The 17,168-nt window shown below is 55.2% G+C and overlaps 2 protein-coding genes across 2 annotated transcripts in view; one reads left to right on the forward strand and one right to left on the reverse strand.

The window, feature by feature from the left end:
* Positions 1-14,638, reverse strand: part of ANKRD11 (ankyrin repeat domain 11) — a 70,576-nt gene extending 55,938 nt beyond the window's left edge. The window contains 1 exon segment of the mRNA XM_015874364.2: positions 14,354-14,638. The gene's annotated coding sequence lies outside the window, so the exon portion shown is untranslated.
* A 918-nt stretch (positions 14,639-15,556) lies between these two features.
* Positions 15,557-17,168, forward strand: part of SPG7 (SPG7 matrix AAA peptidase subunit, paraplegin) — a 33,205-nt gene continuing 31,593 nt past the window's right edge. The window contains exon 1 of the mRNA XM_015874366.2: positions 15,557-15,689. Within this exon, the coding sequence (XP_015729852.1) occupies positions 15,618-15,689 (72 nt within the window). The 5' untranslated portion in view covers positions 15,557-15,617. The remainder of the gene's footprint in view (positions 15,690-17,168) is intronic.

Here is a 17,168-nt window from a genome sequence, read left to right on the forward strand (position 1 = left end):
GGGAATCCAGTAATGGAGAGTTCTTGATTTCTTGATTAAGAGGATGTCTTGCATCTCTACAGAAATCAGCATTAGCAGACAACAAGTGCTTTACAAGCATCAGAAGTGAGCCCACACAGCCACACACACACTGAAACCACTGTGCTCCAACCAGCAAAGCACAAGGACCCTCCTGCAGCCTCTGCTAAACACAGAGTAAGAAAGAAGCAGAACACTGGCTCTCCCTCCCAACAGGCAGGAGGCACAACCTCCCCACACGAGTTTGTTCTTCCCTGTGGGTGCTCCTTTGAAGCCAGAAGAGCTGGATTCGGATTTAAAAGCAGCCCTATGTTAATTCAGGTTCCACAGCAACCCAGAGCTGGGTGTAATGCAGTGTCAGTGTTAGGCTCAAATCCTGGATCGTGCCAACTTCTGAATGAAGAGGTCTCAGGAGAGCAGGGCAGCCCTTCTCCACAGCATCCATCTGCTTCCCTCGACATAATTTAAGGAAAAGATGGAATTTCAATGAGGGATCTCTCTAGGGCTCCGCTGGGAAGATCCGCAGAGGATACACACGATACAGCAGCTGTGCAGCAAGATAAGCTCCACTACTGCAGCCAGGGAGCTCAAGGGGGGCACATGCAATGAGTGAGGGGGGGAGGACAGGGAGATACCTCTGGGCATCCCCTGTGAGCTGTGCAGGAGAGCAGCCTAGGAAATCACAGCACTCGACTCAAGGTGCTGAGCCACCAGGGGCTGCCAAGCCCCCAGTACATCCCCATGCATTCAGCTGGGCCATGTGGGGTCAGCTCTGAGCACAGCACACCCACAGCAAGCAGGGCACAGCAACATGCTGCGGGTTGCAACCTGCTTCCAACACACAGGCAGCAACCCAAAGCGAAGGCCATGCCCTAACCAAGTAGTTCACACCACACCAACAGCCGGCCCTGGGCACACCAGGGGATGCACAATAACATGGTTTTCTCCTCAAAAACAGAGCTCAGGATGCTCCTATACAGCCTGCAGAGCCTAAAGCTCAACCTAACCCACCAAAAAAGGAGCAGTGTGGTTCCTGAGCATCAGTCTGCAGAACCAAGCTGTCCTTGAGGCATCTTAAGGCCCCACCTGCAGTACTGCATCCAGGCCTGGGGCCCACAGCACAGGAAGGACATGGAGCTGTTGGAGCAGGTCCAGAGGAGGCCACTAGGATGGTCCGAGGGCTGGAGCACCCTCTGCTATAAGGAAAGGTTGGGGGAACTGGGCTTGTTTAGCAGAACCAGACACCCGTCCCAGCAGCCCACTGCCCACAATGTTCTGCACCGAGCAGTGAGTGCTGCTGCTGCCTGCCATGCAGCGACTGCTGCCAGCGCCGTGCTTATAAGGAGAACGTGAGAAGACGTCTGGGTATGGTACATTTCTGTGCTTCCTTTTATAGAAATAAGACTTGGGTGGTTCAAATTCTGTAATTCATTTCAGTAGGTCAAAGCACGGGACAGAAGTGTTTCATTTTGGATTGAAATTGCATCGAACTAAAATCTAATGGCCAGCAGAAATGTACTCGATGGCTCACTGCTTGTAACCCCAACACACGCAATGAGAGCTGAGCAGAGCAGCAGTTACAGCACATTCCAGCTCTGAGAACACCAACAAGTGGGATGAGGAGCCTGCAGCTCCTATGGCCCAAATAGCTGAGCACGCAGCCACTGCTCACTGCTTCCCCATGCAAAGACCCATAGAAGCAGCTCAAAAGGCACCTGGCAGGGTCAGAAATGGAGATGCCAGCACAGCCCCAGCCCTCAGCACCACCTGAAAGCTCAAGTCATTTCAGTAGCTCCTTTTTTTCTTGGAGTGATGTGGCACAAGAGCGATACAAGCCCAAACAGTTTCCACTCAACCAGGTTTTTCTATTCTGTGCGCACAATTAAGAGCTCTGGAAACACACGAGCATGTTCTCATCTCTCCTTCACCCTCACCGCCCTTCTGTGGCTTCTCTGATGAGTGGAAAGAATTAACTCCAAACAGTTTCTGCAGTTTCCCGAGCCAACCTCGGGCTGCAGCTCAAGGCTCCGACTTGCCCTTGTGCACCAGCAAGCAGAGACAAGACTCGTCCTGCCGGGCTGAGGACACGCTGCTACCCCAGCTGGGAGTTAGTCATAAAGAAGCAGCGTTTGCTACAGAAGATGTTAAAACACCTCAAAGATCACCCACTTGTACCAGCAAAATCATGAACAAATCCTGCCTTCACCACGCAGCGCTGTCAGCTCACACCAAGGGCTGATGGCAGCAGGAAAAAATAAGCTTAAAAATAATTAATAAGCTTAAAAAGCACTGAAAAAATAAGCTTGAGCACAGCTGTATCCATATAGGCAGGTAAAGCAAAGGGCATAATGGAGCTGAAACACAACATCCCATAGAAGTCAGCACCAGGAAGGGGTTTCCAGGCCAGCAGAGCCAGGCACAATCTGTGCTCCAGCAGGAGGCAAAGGCAGCAGGGCTGCTCCCAGCACAGCAATGAGAGCAGGGGAAATAAGCACCAGTGCAGTCAGCAGCGTGAGCAGCAGCAAGCCCAGCTGCTGACAGCTCAGCAGTGTTCACAGGGAAATTAAGAAACGAATCGAGCACTGCAAAACAAACAGTGCATGTTAGAAAGCTGCAGGAATTCAGGCTGGTGACAAAGAACAGCCCAGGATTACCCAACTCCTGCCCACAGGTACCTACGTTGGGATTGCAACACTCAGCTGGCAAACAAGTCTGAGCGCCAGCTTCTATTTGTCACAGCAGCCCAGAACATCACCAGCTGCACTGCAGGAATAGCCCCCAGCCCAGGGGGACCTCAGTCAGCTGAGAACTAAGTGTACATGCAGAGCAACATGGCAGCAGCCCTTCAAATGGGACCAGCAAGGGCCAGCTCTGCAGATGGAGAAGCACTGCCCATGTGTAGGAAACCCCACACCAAGCTGGAAGGAAAGCAAGCTAAAAAGCCCTGGGAGCATTGACTTGTCCTAGTTACGCTGCAAGACGCTGCCCTTCAACAGCACAACAGCCAGGTAAGGGCTGTGGAATTAAAGCAGTCAGGTTAGATCACAACCACTGGCACATATCAGCTGTGCTGAGCTCCGCACTGCTCAACAAGGCTGGTGTGGGACACACGGTGCCCCTACATGCGCCCACCCCATATGGTGAGAACTCTATTAAGTTCTCCTAGGCAAAGGCACAAGGCTTAGCATGGCTCTCAGGCAGGGACAGCACTTCCCTATCTGTAACTCCTCTCCCACTGCTCTCAATTCTAAAACTCAGGCACGAGAGACAGACATCTGTCACCTTTTGGAGTCCCACATTTGCAACCAAGCAGCTCAGAGGCAAGCTGGATGCGGGTTACTATTAATAACCAAACTATTTCCTTTCCTTTCTGAAAGCAATTTGTGAGAAGGATGCAGGCATTCCAGATTATTGAAAAAGCACTAATTAGGCGAGGAGGGGCCAAGGAAGTCACCATTCTGCATCCAGAAGAGCACAGCCACCCTTCCAAGGGAAGAAACAGCAGAGCCGTGTACTCTGAGCAGCAGCATGCAGTGCATGGGCAGAAGCATCGCAGCCCAAAGCCTTGTGAGCAGGCAGTGCTGCCCTCAGAGCACACAGAGCTTGAAGGTGAGAAGCATTTGGGCAACCCCAGTGTGCAGTGGAGGCTCCTCCTGCTACTCCTGGGTACCAGCCATGCTCAGACCCCATCAGTGCTCAGACCCCATCAGTGCTCAGACCCCATCAGAGCTCAGACCCCATCAGAGCTCAGACCCCATCAGAGCTCAGATCCCCATCATCAGTCCATAGCTCAGACCCCATCAGAGCTCAGACCCCACCAGCCACACGTGCGCCCCATGAGGGCAGGGCACGTCCCACCCTGCGGGAGCACAGCACTGAGCTGCACGGAGGGCAGTGAGCAAAGCAGGCAGAGGACGAAAGGACAGAGGTAGGATTAAAGCAGCGCCTTGATCCCCAGCCAAACTGCTACCCATGAGCCTTCACAGCAGCCAGAGCCAAGCCAAAGCCCCGGCTGTGCTTGTGAAGTCACATTTAGATGTATACTTGCAATGTTCTCTGCCTGGCTGCTGGCTAAAAACAATGCCTTTGTCATCAGATCCTGCTTCAGCGAGCTGACGTGACGGTTTTAATTCAGGAAGTAAGAGAATTGCAGTTTGAGGTAAACAACTACAACCGTGCATCGTGAACCGCTCCTGTTTTAAGCCCCGACGCACCCACAGCTCACAGCAGCCTCCTCTCATTGCTCCCACCACCGCAGCAGCTCGTGCCTGAGCCCTGCTGCTCTCATCTAACAACCAGGCTGGGGGAAGCGAGAGCAGCACGGCAGAAGCCACATTGGAGCTTCCCAAGCAAAATGGAATGAAGTGAAACTGAGCACAAAAGGAAAGAAAACAGAGCACGAATCTTGGATAGCCCCTGGAGGTGTGGGGTCCACCCCACCCCCAACAGCTCACTGCTCCTTGGTGGAACCAGGTGATCTATAAGGGCTCTGCCAACCTAAGCCAGCCCAAGGCACAAGTTGCTTCTCCTTGAGGGCAGCACAGCTGGGGGCACACACAGTTCTACAGCCCAGCAGCCTCCCCAGCAGCACAGGAGGGACCTGACACCCAGCACAGGAGGGACCTGACACCCAGCACAGGAGGGATCTGACACCCAGCACAGGGCTCACTGACCCCTGGCCATGCCTCAACTGGAGGACAACACCTGAATGCATCTGGGGCTGCAGGAGATGTTGAGGGTTGGCTGCCTCGGGGATGAATCACGGCACGCAGAGGTGGCAATAACTGCTGTTTATAGGTGGCACTCCGGAATGCTTCCTCTCTTCCTCACCCAAAGAAATAGGGCTAAATTACAACAAAATGAACAACACCGAATGAGGCTGCTGTTGCTCCAGCACTTCATCACCAAACGTTTTCAAACAACCCCACCCTGCTCCTGCCATTGTTGTCAGTGAGGGAATTCCAGGCAGAACTATTATTTCCACGTTCTTATTGTTGGAAGAAGCAGGACCGTCATCCTGCACAGCAAAGAGATGGTTTGGAAAGTACTGCCCCCCCTAAAGCCCTATCACAGCCCTCTCTCATGGAGACAAGCAGCTCCTCCACGCACCTGGCACACAGCAGCACCAAGGCTGTTAGATGCCAACACCTGAATGCAGCAGTGTGACTGGAGGGGGGACTCATTAAGCCATTCATTAGGGCTGGCTGAGGGGCCCTTCAATGGGGGAAACAGAACTCTCTGCTCCCTGGACACACTGGGACCACCCTGATGGGATTCCATAAGGGCAGAGTCCAACACCTGGGGAGGAATCCATGAGTATGGATGGGGCTGAGCTGGAAGGGCTCTGCAGAGAAGGACCTGTGGGTGCTGGTGGCTGCTGGGGTGGCTTGGAGATGTCTTCTCTGAAGATACTCAAACCCAACCTGCTGTAGGAACCTCCTCTGGGAAGGAGAGTTAAACAGGGGGAGATCCAGAGGTCCTTTCCAACCCCTACAGCTCTGGGATCCCATAACTCTTTCCCATAAAGAGCATCAGACCAAAACTGAGCACAAGAAGGAGCCTTAAAAAACACTCCCAACTTCAAAGTGAAGCGGCAGAAAGTCAAACACTCCCTGTGCCACCAAAGCCATTCTGCTCTTTCCATTAAGAAATGAATGTTTAACAGAATAATCAGCTGAGAGTCTATTCAATGGATCCACACAAGGTAACTTAGTCACGGCACACATCGGTTTATGCACACAACTGTGCTCACGCTGCAATTCATCCGTGCACCTGCGGAAAAAACACATGGCCGGGCTGTGATAACAGGCAGGAGCTGGGCAGGGCTGAGCTCAGCATCACGCACACCAGAATCCCAGATGGGCCACAAAGGAGCAGAGATCAGCATCACTTCTTAACCTCACAGTGACAACAGGTGGGGTAGGGGGAAAGACTGTGCTGCTCAGCTGCACTGCCACGGGCTGCAGCCCTTTAAAGGGGAACAGGGCTGCTCACTGTGTGTAGGAATGAGAAAAACAGAACCTGATTCAGCCCTGCCTCCTCCAGGCGCTTTAAATAGGATGTCAGCACTACTTGTTTGTACGCCATTAGAGAAAAAAATGCTGGGTTTCTTAATACTGCGTTACAGAACAAAATGTTACTCAATTCTTTCCGTAAAGTACCGAGGAAGAGCTGTGAGACCATATGCATCCAAAGGCATCCACGTGCTGGGATAAGCTGCGGTTACGTAAGGGACCATTGGCGCCTGCCCACGGGGAGGAGGAAGGATGGGGCTGCCGGGACCTTCCCTACACCCAGCCGAGCACTGTGGGTCTGCTGATGGAGGTGATGCTCACAGCTGGGTCATGGCTCAAGGCTTCAGCCATGAGAGCACACAGACAGGAGGGAATCCCACGTGGCTCTGCTCTCCTCTCTCCTTCAGCTCATGCCATTAAGCAGAAATGAATCACTCTCTAAATGGCGAGTTCAGCAGCCCAGCAGTGCCACTGTGATCACACACAGCTCCTGGAGGGCACAATGAGCAGCCAGCCCTGAGCCCCCACCCAAACCCACCTCCACCACCTCTCTATCCCCTCCCAGCCAAAATAAAGTGATTCTGCTTGTGAGCACAGCTCAGCACCGTGGCACTGCTCACTGCAAAGCATGGCATGGAGGTGCACAGGGGAAACGCACACTGCTATCCACAGCTGTCTGCTAAGCACAGATAAGGAGAACAAACGTTGCACTGCACTGTTTGCAACGTTCAAGATCTTCGTCTGACCCAGACACCACACGAGGGAACGCTAAGAGCCTATTGCAGCAAATGAAATGAGAACTGAGGTGTGAGCCATGGCAGGGTTTGAGCCTAACACACACAGCAGCTCCAGGCAGCACAGCACACAGCTCTGACTGCAAACCTCCTGCAGAAGCACCACCCCTAACCCAGCACCTTGCAGCTGCTGCAGCACTAACAGAGGTCCATTATAAGGGCGATGCACAGCCCAGCTCTGCCAGCACACATCGGGCCGTGTTCCTATAGCAACCTGGGAGGAAAATATAAAGCAAGTTACACTTACACCAAAATTATTCTCCATGACAATATATGTTAATGCAGGAACGTTGGATCCAGAATGGCCTAGAAATGTTTACATTGAGACGTGTGCTTACAACAATAAATAAAGGGGAAGGTATCAGCTAATGGATCGACTGCACGCTCTTTTCCTTCCAGTTTTAATCTATGGAGAACAAAATTCTTACAGCTCACAGGAAAGCGAGCCGCCTTCATAAAGGTGTTTGCATGCATAGATACAGTGCACATTCTTTAAGCAGCAGCTTTTCAGAAGACATAAGCATGCTTGTAACTGCGATCCTGCAAACAGAGCACCTTTATACCACGCTGCAATGTGTGCAGCGAGAGGCTGAGGTGCTCAGACAGCTGAGAGCAGCCCATACAGCTGCAGGGAATGCTGCTGAGCACAGGGTTTGGTTGCAGCCCATCAGGGTTACCCACCACCCCACTGCATTTGTTGGGCCCAAATGCTCCTCCCAGGGAACCCACCTCTGCTTTGTACCCCTCTGGTGAAGCCCAGCAGTGGGGCTGGCCCCAAAGGCAGCCATTTGTTGGTCTCTCCATCCACTTGGCTCACACCCCAAGGAGAAGCCGGAAGGAAGAAAGTAGGTTACAAACAGCCTGCAGCCCTCCCTGCTGCAGCACACAGCTGGGGATGGCAATGGGGCACGGGGAGCTGAGGGAGGACAGCAGCAGGATGTTGGCCCCACGCTGCCCACCAACCTTGCTTTACCTCCCACCCCCTGCCTGCACAACAGCACCCGAATCACCACAATCGTAACTTTTTATGGCAGTGGGAAAACTGCAATATTCTCTGAGAGTTCGCTCCACCCTGGACATAAAACCGCTCAGAGGTCCGACCATAAAGCAAACTGCTCTCTTTGAAGTGCACCTTAAAGCCCTTTGTGTTCTGACGCTGATGGAAGAAACGCAGCACGCTCACATTTTACATAACCAGACTCAGAGCTTCGTTTGTTCATCGTTTGGTGGCTGCTGACAACAGCAGCCGGGTGAGCTGGACCTGCAGGGGAGCTGCTGCTGCACACCCCACCACCCCATGCCTGCTCCTCTTCCCCCATGGACCATTTGCTGCAGAGCCCTCAGCAGCATCACCGTTATCATTCCAGCTCATTCAGTGCCCCAGCTCAGCACAGACGCGCTTCCAGCCACATTTCTCCCTCTAACAATGCACAGATCCCCATACAATGAAAAGAGAAGAGCTACAGATCTTAGGCGAGAAAAATCTGCAAAGCAAAGCACAGCAGCAGTTGCTAGGTTTCTTTTAAAACCTGCTGTAATTGCTATGATTGGATTCCTACCAGAGCTCCTTGCTGCTGCAGCGGATGGCCTGAACGGCATTTGCACAAAGGAGCTTCCAAACCCGGCTGCACATCTGCCACGGCTGTTTGTAGTCCATGCAGAACCCCATGGAGATACCTGGGGGGTCACTGTCCCCAGGGGTGTTCCAGAACCAGAGATGTGGCACTGAGGGACACAGTCAGTGGGCACAGTCATCCCAGAGGCCTCTTCCCAGTGTGAATGGTTCTGTGTCTCAGAGCCGGCCTGCCCAGACAGCAATGCAGGAGAGGCAACAGGCCTTTCATGGTAAGCACAACAGCTGTGTAACAGCCGGCCAACACAGCAGGCAGCCCAAGCCTTGCTCCCCACCACCACCTCCATGTCCTCAGACCCCCCAGCACCTCACCCCACTGCCAAGCAGCTTCCTCTCAGCACAGCAGCGAGGCCCGGACCTCAAGGGAGATGGAGACGCAGGATGATCTCAGAAAGGCAGGAAGAGAAGTGAGGAAGCATCAGAAGACAAATGGGCTAAAATTAGAAGCGAGATGCCTGGATGAGGAGGACTGAGATGGGAGCAGAACCTCTGAGATCAGCTCCCAGGATTGGAGGGGAAGCAGAAGGGAAAAGAAATGGGGCACGTAAAGCAGAAGCTAGCAGGGAGAACAAGCTGCTGCAGAGCATTCAGCGTTTTAAGACCGTATCCCACAGCTTTCTGACTAAAGAGCACTGCTCAGCATGCCTGCAAAAAGCCACGGAGCTGACTTCTCATTCCATCTCCTTGCATGAGGGCTGGCTGGAAGGCAGTGCAGCTCCCACAGAGCACACTGAGCACCCCAACACCAGTGCTAAGCATTTCTAAAGACAGCTTCATTCACCACCATTGCCTCAGGAAGCGCCCGTGGCCCCTTCAGAACCTTCTGGGCTACAGGAAGGACACACAGCACAGAACAGCAGCACCCGACTTGTGGCAGGGGCACGACGCAGCAAGGAGAAAAACTAGCAGCTGTCCTCATCCTCCAAAGCAACACATCTCAGGTGTCCTGCAGAGCTGGTGGGATGACAGACTGTAACCCAAGGGGAGCCTCCAGGAGCACAGGTTTTCCTTCCACACTCAGCCTGCTTAGGAAGGAGAAGCTTCACACCCCAGAGCACCCAGGACTGTGTTCCTTGTGCTCACAACACCAAGATTGGCTCAAAGCACTGGGGGTGTCTGGCTGTGAGATGAAAGCAAGCAGCAGCAAGCAGCAGGGTGTGCTGAGCAGGGTGTGCTGAGCAGGGCATTCCCCCAGCAGCACAGTCAATGCTGTCAGGTACCCACTGGCAGCAGCAGGACTGGGCTCAGCCCACAGCGGGAGCAGCCTGGCTCCGTGCGGCCGGCAGCGTACACTGGTGTGATAACAGGCATTGCATAACCCACAACAGCCACCAGCACACACAGTGGAAAACAGACCCAGAGAGTAAAGTCTACCAGCAGCCCGCTGCTCTGCCAGAGCCCAGCACAGCCACACAGTGCACGGAGCTGCCCCGGGCACACCACTCCCAGCACAGAACCACCCCGACCCCCCTCCTGCACCGCCTGCCCCCGGCCCAACCCACGGCTCAGGAGCAGCTCGGGGCTCCTGGCACCGTTTGTTTACACGGAGCGGTCACGGGAGAGGCTGGAAGCAGGATCCAGCTTTACAGCTCTGAACTCCTGCCCAGATGAGCTGATAAGGCCGCGTGCACCGGCTCAGCCGGGACAGGGGGCACCTTCAGGTCTGCTTATGGGAAACCGAGATGGACCACGAACTGCAGTCCAGAATTTCACCCTTACCAATGGAGTTTCCACGAACCTTATTACCCTTTAGAGTCACCTAGGAGACATTATTTTAGTTATTGTTTCTAATCACACGCACTTTCACTACGGGACACTCAGAGCAGCATCCTCAGACACATTGCTCCCACCAGCAGAGCTCTCCTTCCCCAGCCCAACATCCCCACGCTGTGCTGGTGCTGCAGCTCTAACACAGGCCTCAGCCCCTTCCATTGTGCACACAGCAGCACAGAGCCAGCCCCCCCCCAACCTGCCATATCACACAGCAGGAATCACAGCCCTATTAAGGTTGAAGATCTCTAAGACCATTAAGTCCAGCTGCCAACCCATCCCCACCAACCACACCAGGCCTGCAATAACACCTCCTGGAGCAGCTCATACATAGGAAAGAGGGCAGCCTTGTGCAGACAAAGCTGCTTTTGCACACACACACACACACACACACAGATGTTTCCTCCCCTTCCACCCCAAAGGCCCTCAACCCCCTGCAGACACACAGCCCAGCTCTCACAGCTCCCCATTGCAGCGCTGTCTCAGTGCTCCCATAGAGGCTCCAGCTCTGCCCGCACAAAGCCAGCCCTCAATCGGAGCTCACAGCCGCCATCAACTGCAGGGGAAGATTCAGTCTAAAAATACCAACCGGTTCCATTCGGTTCTCAGCCGTGGGAAAGCTGCCGGGAGATCGGGGAGGTTTTTTTTTTTTAGAGGATAAATAATTCAACGCATGAATGCCAAGGGCAGCACCGCACGCATCCATATGGCGGGGCCGAGGCAGCAGTAATGTATGCTGCACATCAGCACGCTGACAGCGCCTTCAACCCTGACCTAGAAAACGCAGCGCTCCCCGGGCTGCAGCGCTGTGCGGGGCGGCCAACCCCAACCCCCCCCAACAACCACCACCACCATTCCCAACATCCGCACGCTGCATTTTTGGCCTCCGTTGGCAGCAGCTGCACTGCAACGAGCAGAACAAACCGCCCACGTGACGGGCTGAGGAAAATGAAAATCATCTCCGAGGGCTGGAGCTGAGAGCTGCGCCTGCGTGCTGCCACAGCTGGGAAAGCCCCAGCACTGCCCTGCAGGTCATGGCCACACCGATGCATGGGGCCACCCAGTGCTGCTCCGCTCCTGGGGGCACCCAGTTACCAGCACCCCACCAGCAAACAGGCCCCGTTCCATTCCCTGACCCCAATCATTCCTTTGCTCTGTTAATGCATGCACACAAACGTTACCGGCCCACTGTAAACAGCGCAGTCTGAGGGCGCTGCTATAAACAGAGCTAATGGAACTCGGCGATTGGAAATGGATCTTGAAAGCTGTCAGATCAAAGCAAGATCTCTGCCACGCGACGCCTGCATTACCCTCAGAGCCATGGAGCTAATAGCACCCAGAAGAACATTCTGCTGAACCAAGTCCAGAATGGCAGCGTTTCATCTGCCAGCAGAGCAGGGCTTCTATGGGATCAGCACAGAGATGGAGCACGTCTCCAGGAGCACCCAGCTCAGCTGCTATAGCCCACACTGCACAGCTCCTTTCCTCCTTGTTTGCTCCCCCGCTGTAAGGAGATGGCACAGCAGCATTCCCCATAAGGAGGCACAGCCACAGTGCAGGGTGCTGCCATTTCCCACCGCTCTCCCTTAGTGTTTTTATGGCCGTGCTCAGTGGCATACAAATTACATAAGAGTTGGCTGCGAGGCGCTCGGTGCCCTCAGCTCCTCGCAGGGGAAAGGAAAATATTTCAGAGCCGCATACAAATCATTCCTGCTCAGTGTCACGCAGACGGTTTAAATTAGACAGGGGTAAAAAAAAAACACAACAACAGGCGGGTTTATCACGAAACACCACAAGCTTTGATAGCGAGACGGCAACCGGCTTCCCCACAGTGCTGTTCAGTGACCATGGAGGCACCCAATGAGCACAGCCAGCAGCAAGGCCGGCCTGGTCTCACCGGCTCGGCGGGCACGAAGCACCATGTAAGTGCCTGTCGCTACTTGCTGCGTGACTAGCGCCATTACAGCTCAGCGCCAGCCAGGAATTTCCACCCGGATCACAGACGGCAGAGCCTGAAATTCAGGTACTGCTACCAGGAGAGGAGAGCACGGATCTGCTGCTTGCTCGCAATGCAATTAAGCAGCTCTGCTCTCATGAATCTCCTTCCTGCGCTGCAGGAACTCTCCAGCATGTAATAAGTCGTCCCCAGCTACAGCTGCCCCCAAACAACGCCATGTGTGCACAGTGCAGGCTCTATTTCCCAACACTGCAGCTAAATCCCCTCCTCGCTGCCAGCACAGCGGCCACACAGGCCCAAACCCAACCGAGCCCAGCACAGCACCATGGGGTCCCCAAGCAGAGCCACCCTGCAGAACTTCATTAGAGAACACTGCCCTTTTAATGGTAAAAACAATGGGGTAAAAACAATGGTAACGCTACGTCCCAAAGCCACAACGTACAGACAAAGCTTACAGACAAAATGCTGCAGAGACAGACGTGTCAGGAGCCTCCCTTTGAAGTATCTGCAGGAAACACTGTCATGGCGCAGCCACGTTACAATTACACAGTTGGAATAATCAGCAGCAGTTGGAGGCAGCCCATCTGCTTCGCTGGGGGAGCGCGGCTGGTGCAGCATTGATTAACAGCACCGGGCTGCAGTGACCCCGCAGAAATGCATTTGTGTGCTCTGCTGAGCACAGCCCCGCACGGCACCGGGGGGGGCTGCTCAATTAAAACACAGGAGCAGGGAATAAAGTCACCATAACAGGTTGTGTGATGTGCACAGGGAAGCCCAGCACTTTGCTGAAGGGTTCCAGCCCTTTTGTTCCGACGGGTTTGGGGTGGCTGAGGGTGGTTTATGAGATCCCTTCTCCCCCCCATACAAGAACTGATTTACACATTGGATAATCCACACACTGAGCCTGAGGAAATGCCCCCACCATGCCACAGAAACAAAACATGGCACATAAAACCCAATTCACCCCCTGCCACCTGCTTATGAAACACAGATCCAGGAATTCCTTTCTAAAAGCACAACAACTGATGGAGAAGCGCTGCGTTCCACCCCCCACCTCAAAGCTCACAAACCAAGGGAGCTGGGGCACAGCACACAGTGCTGCTGCTCACCCAGCTCTGAGCCTCGGTGCTCGCTCAGCATGGAGGCAACGCAAGCCCCAGCCAGCCCAGCGCTGCAGGCTCACAACCCCTTGCAGCAGGATGTGCCCCAGCAAGCCCTGCACGGCTCCTGGGAGCCGGAGGGCTCTCCTGCAGCCAGAGAGGAAAAACCCAGAGCATCCCCGCATGGGAGAGCTCGGCTCCACGGCTCTCAGCGCACCTGGAACGGGCGCAGCTCAGCGCAGGGGATGGGGCACAACACGGGGCTGCTGCCTGCGAGCTTCCGCCGCAGGAAAACCGCTCGCAGGGCTCGGCACAGCACAGAGCACAACTTCCCCACCGAGACGGGAAGTCAGCACGGGTCGGGCTGCACGTCCCATGCAGCAGCCGGAGCCCCGGGGCAGACGGGCTGCAGTGCAATGAGCCCACCCCGTTACAAGCACCGAGTTTCTTTAAGCGAACCGAATCAGCCGTTCAGCTCATCAAAGCACACAGCAACACCGGCACGAAACACGCTGCGGATCAGCTCCTTTTCCCTTTCCAAGGAGCGTTTCCAGCCCCAAGGAATAAAGACGGAGAGCCGCCATGATCCGCCCCCCACACCCGGCTCGCTCCGCTCGGTGCCCGCACACGCAGCTCTGAGCCCCGCAGACAGAGCCGGGGTTATGGGGGGGGGGGGAGGGGGCTGCAACCGGATCCCAGCGCGGCCCCGCTCCGTGTGCGCCGCGTCCCCCCGCACAGCTGCGGCAACGGGAAACGGCACGGGGCGGGGGATCCTCAGCCCGCAGCCCCCGGCCGTGCCACCCACCCACCCACCAACGGCGCTGGTTGCGTTGCTTGTTTTTTTTGCCCTATTTTTCGCTTTATTTTCCCTATTTTCTCCCCGTCCTTCGCTCCGGTACACGAACACCGCTCGTTCGCTGTGCGCACAAAGGCCGCTCCCGGCCGCGATACCCGCGGGGACACGGGATGGGAAGCGGAAATCGCCGCTCGGCGCCGCTTTGTTCCCCCCCACCCCAGCCGGGACCCCCCAAACACCGGGACCCCCCCCATAACACCGCCCTTCTTACCGGTCTCACAGTGCCGAGGGCCGCCTCGCGGAGGAGCGAGGCCTGCGGCTCCGCCGGCCCCGCCGCATAGAGGAGGAGGCGGCGGGGGGGGCTCGCGGACGCGGGCTGTCGGTCGGTCGGTCGGTCGGTGCAGGCCGCGGGCTGTTGTTAGTGCAGGGGCCGCGTGCAGCCCGGCCCGGCCCCGCGCTCCATGGCCCCGCTCGGCCTCGTCCCCTCGCTCCGCTCTGAGCTCCCGGCGCTGCCGCCCGCCGCTCCTCGCCAACGATGAGACGCCGCCGCTCACTGGTCCGCCGCGTCGGCGCGTCCCATTGGCTGAGCGGAGAAAGGGGGCGGGAATTAGCTGAGGTGGGAGCGCGTCCCATTGGCTGAGCGAGGAAAAAGGGCGGGGATTAGCTGAGGTGGGAGCGCGTCCCATTGGCTGAGCGCGACCAGAGCCGCCGTGACGTCAGCGAGCAACGCGGGAGGGGGGGATGGCAAACGCGGCACCACCACCACCCATAATGCTCAGCGCCGCGCGGGGGGTGACGGGACAGGAGGGCGGGGCCGGGAGCCGCTCGGGAGGCGGCCGCCATTGGTTGACGTGTCCCGGCGGAGCGGCCGCTCATTGGCGGAGGGGAGCGGAGGGAGCGCTTCCGGGGCGGGGCGTGAGGATGTGGAGGGGGCGGAGATGGGCCCAGGTTGGAGTGAGGCCGCCAGGGCCGGGGGGCGGATGGTACGGATGGTACGGATGGTGCGGGTACCGGTACGGGCAGGCCTCAGTCCTTGGGCTGTCAGAAGGCCGCGTTACAGTCCTGCCTGCCGTGCTGGCTCCCAGCAGCAGCGCAGGCTGAGGGCAGCGAGGCACCCCCGGCTCCGCTCAGCACACAGCGCTGCTGCCGTGTTCAATAACAGGCCAAGTTTATCCCGAGCCCGTTACCGGCCCCGTGTAACACTTGGGCTCAGTCCTTTCGATCTCTCCCACTTCCATAAGCCCAACTGACCCACTCACAAGCAGGCTGCTTGCTTTGGGTTTCATTTGGCCGCTCATCAACACCGCAAACAAGTGGCTGCTGCTCTGGTGCCTGTCAGTCAGTAGATGAGAAGGGAAATGTGTTTTATTTCCTAAATGCAGTTGGTTGTAAGTGCTGCCTGGAATGTCAGCCAGGTCAAACATCCAGCGTGGGGAGGAAGTTAAAGCCTTTCTGTGTCATCCTGACCTGCTTTGATTTGAACACAGCACTGTGGACTATCGACCTATGGCAGGGAGGGACGTTAGAAGCTCCCTATGAAAGCAATCGAACAGCAGCACTATGGGGAGGACTCATCTCATCTCATGGTTGTTCTCCTGTTTTTCCAGGTGAGGCTTCTGGGATAAAGCTCTTCAACCTGCCCGCTTTCATCAACCCTAGATTGGCTTTTGCTCTCTGCAGCTTAATGACAACACTTCAGAGGTAAAACTGCAGTTAATTGATGAGCACTTTTATCCTTTGCTTTCAAAACCTAAAGTGAAACGAATCTTCTGTTGCTGAGGAGGAAAGGGAACACTGCATGAGGGCAGAGAAATGAGGGCACTTGGGGAATGTGCTTTCAGGCCTATTTCTGTCTGTGACAGCAAGCTAAAAGGACAGGAACTTTGGGGAAGGAGCACAGTGATCCTTTGGTCCTTGCAGTTGCTCTTTCCTTGTCTAACCCTGCCCAGCATCCATGTCAGCAACTCAGCTGCCTTTGCAGCTTCTGGGTAGCCATGCTCATCTCACTACTTCAGCTCTCCAGCCTTGTAATGGAAGGAACCATTATCTCAACCATAAGGGCAGGAATACCTGCTTGGTGTTACTGTGGGTGCAATTCCCTGTTGATTCAGCTCCCATCAGGAGGTACAGATGGGCATCTGTATTTAGTAGGCTGTACAGCGTGAATTACGACTGCTCCAGTCACACATCAGGGCTAAATGCTGTGTGACCAGTCAAATGCCAACATCAAAGAAGCCGAGAGAATAAAGCTTCAGGAGGACTTTGATTAGAAGAACCTTGACTTGAAGCGTGGCTCATGTTTCTGCTAATGTCACCTATTAACATTTTGAAGTGGGACGGTCTTGGCAAACAAGGTGAGCCAGTTAGAAAGGCAGCCATGTGGGAAGGCAGCAAGGAGCACTGCTGATACTCCTGGTGCTGCAGCACGAAGTTCCCTAACTGCACAACATCTCAGTTTCTTAGATAAAACTACTTTCAAGCCATCTGTATGTTCCTTTTGTTAAAGGCTTCAGACAAAGCCTTTCTGCCCGTGGTGCCATTAAGGAATGAAAAGCCAGCTTGTGCCTGCTTTGTAGCAAGGTGGTTGCTCACAGCTCTGCAAGATGCAGTGGAACCATAAAGCTAAGCTCATGCAACAGCTCACTTGAAGCAAGATGAGCCTCCTTCAGGTTTCACTCCTCGGTCTGGTCTACTGTAACCAGCTGTCCCAGCCCTGAGAAGCCTCAGGAACCCGCAGGGGCCCAGGTCAGGGCAGTGCCAGCTGACCAGGAGCTGATTCAGCCCTTCACCTGTGCAGGGAGTGGCATTTTTGGACCCCTCCAGGCTTCAGGATGCTCTCAAGGCTAGGAAGGCTGTTCACATGGCTCCCCGCAAGACCTCATGCCTATATGAATGGCAAGGTGGAGCGTGCCTAGCAGAGGATGCTTTCCAAGGGTAGTGGTCCCCTGCTGCTGGGTAAATGCCTTGTATTGATGTTCTGGGTGTGAACCTGTGACAGTCCTGCCCTAATTACTGTTTTTATGATTCCTAATGACAGGCTTTAGGTTTCTAGTTTGCTCCCGGATTTGAGCAGTGCCGAGTGACAG

The sequence above is a fragment of the Coturnix japonica genome, chromosome 11 (assembly GCF_001577835.2).
Source record: "Coturnix japonica isolate 7356 chromosome 11, Coturnix japonica 2.1, whole genome shotgun sequence".
In the NCBI taxonomy this organism is placed as follows: Eukaryota; Metazoa; Chordata; class Aves; order Galliformes; family Phasianidae; genus Coturnix; species Coturnix japonica.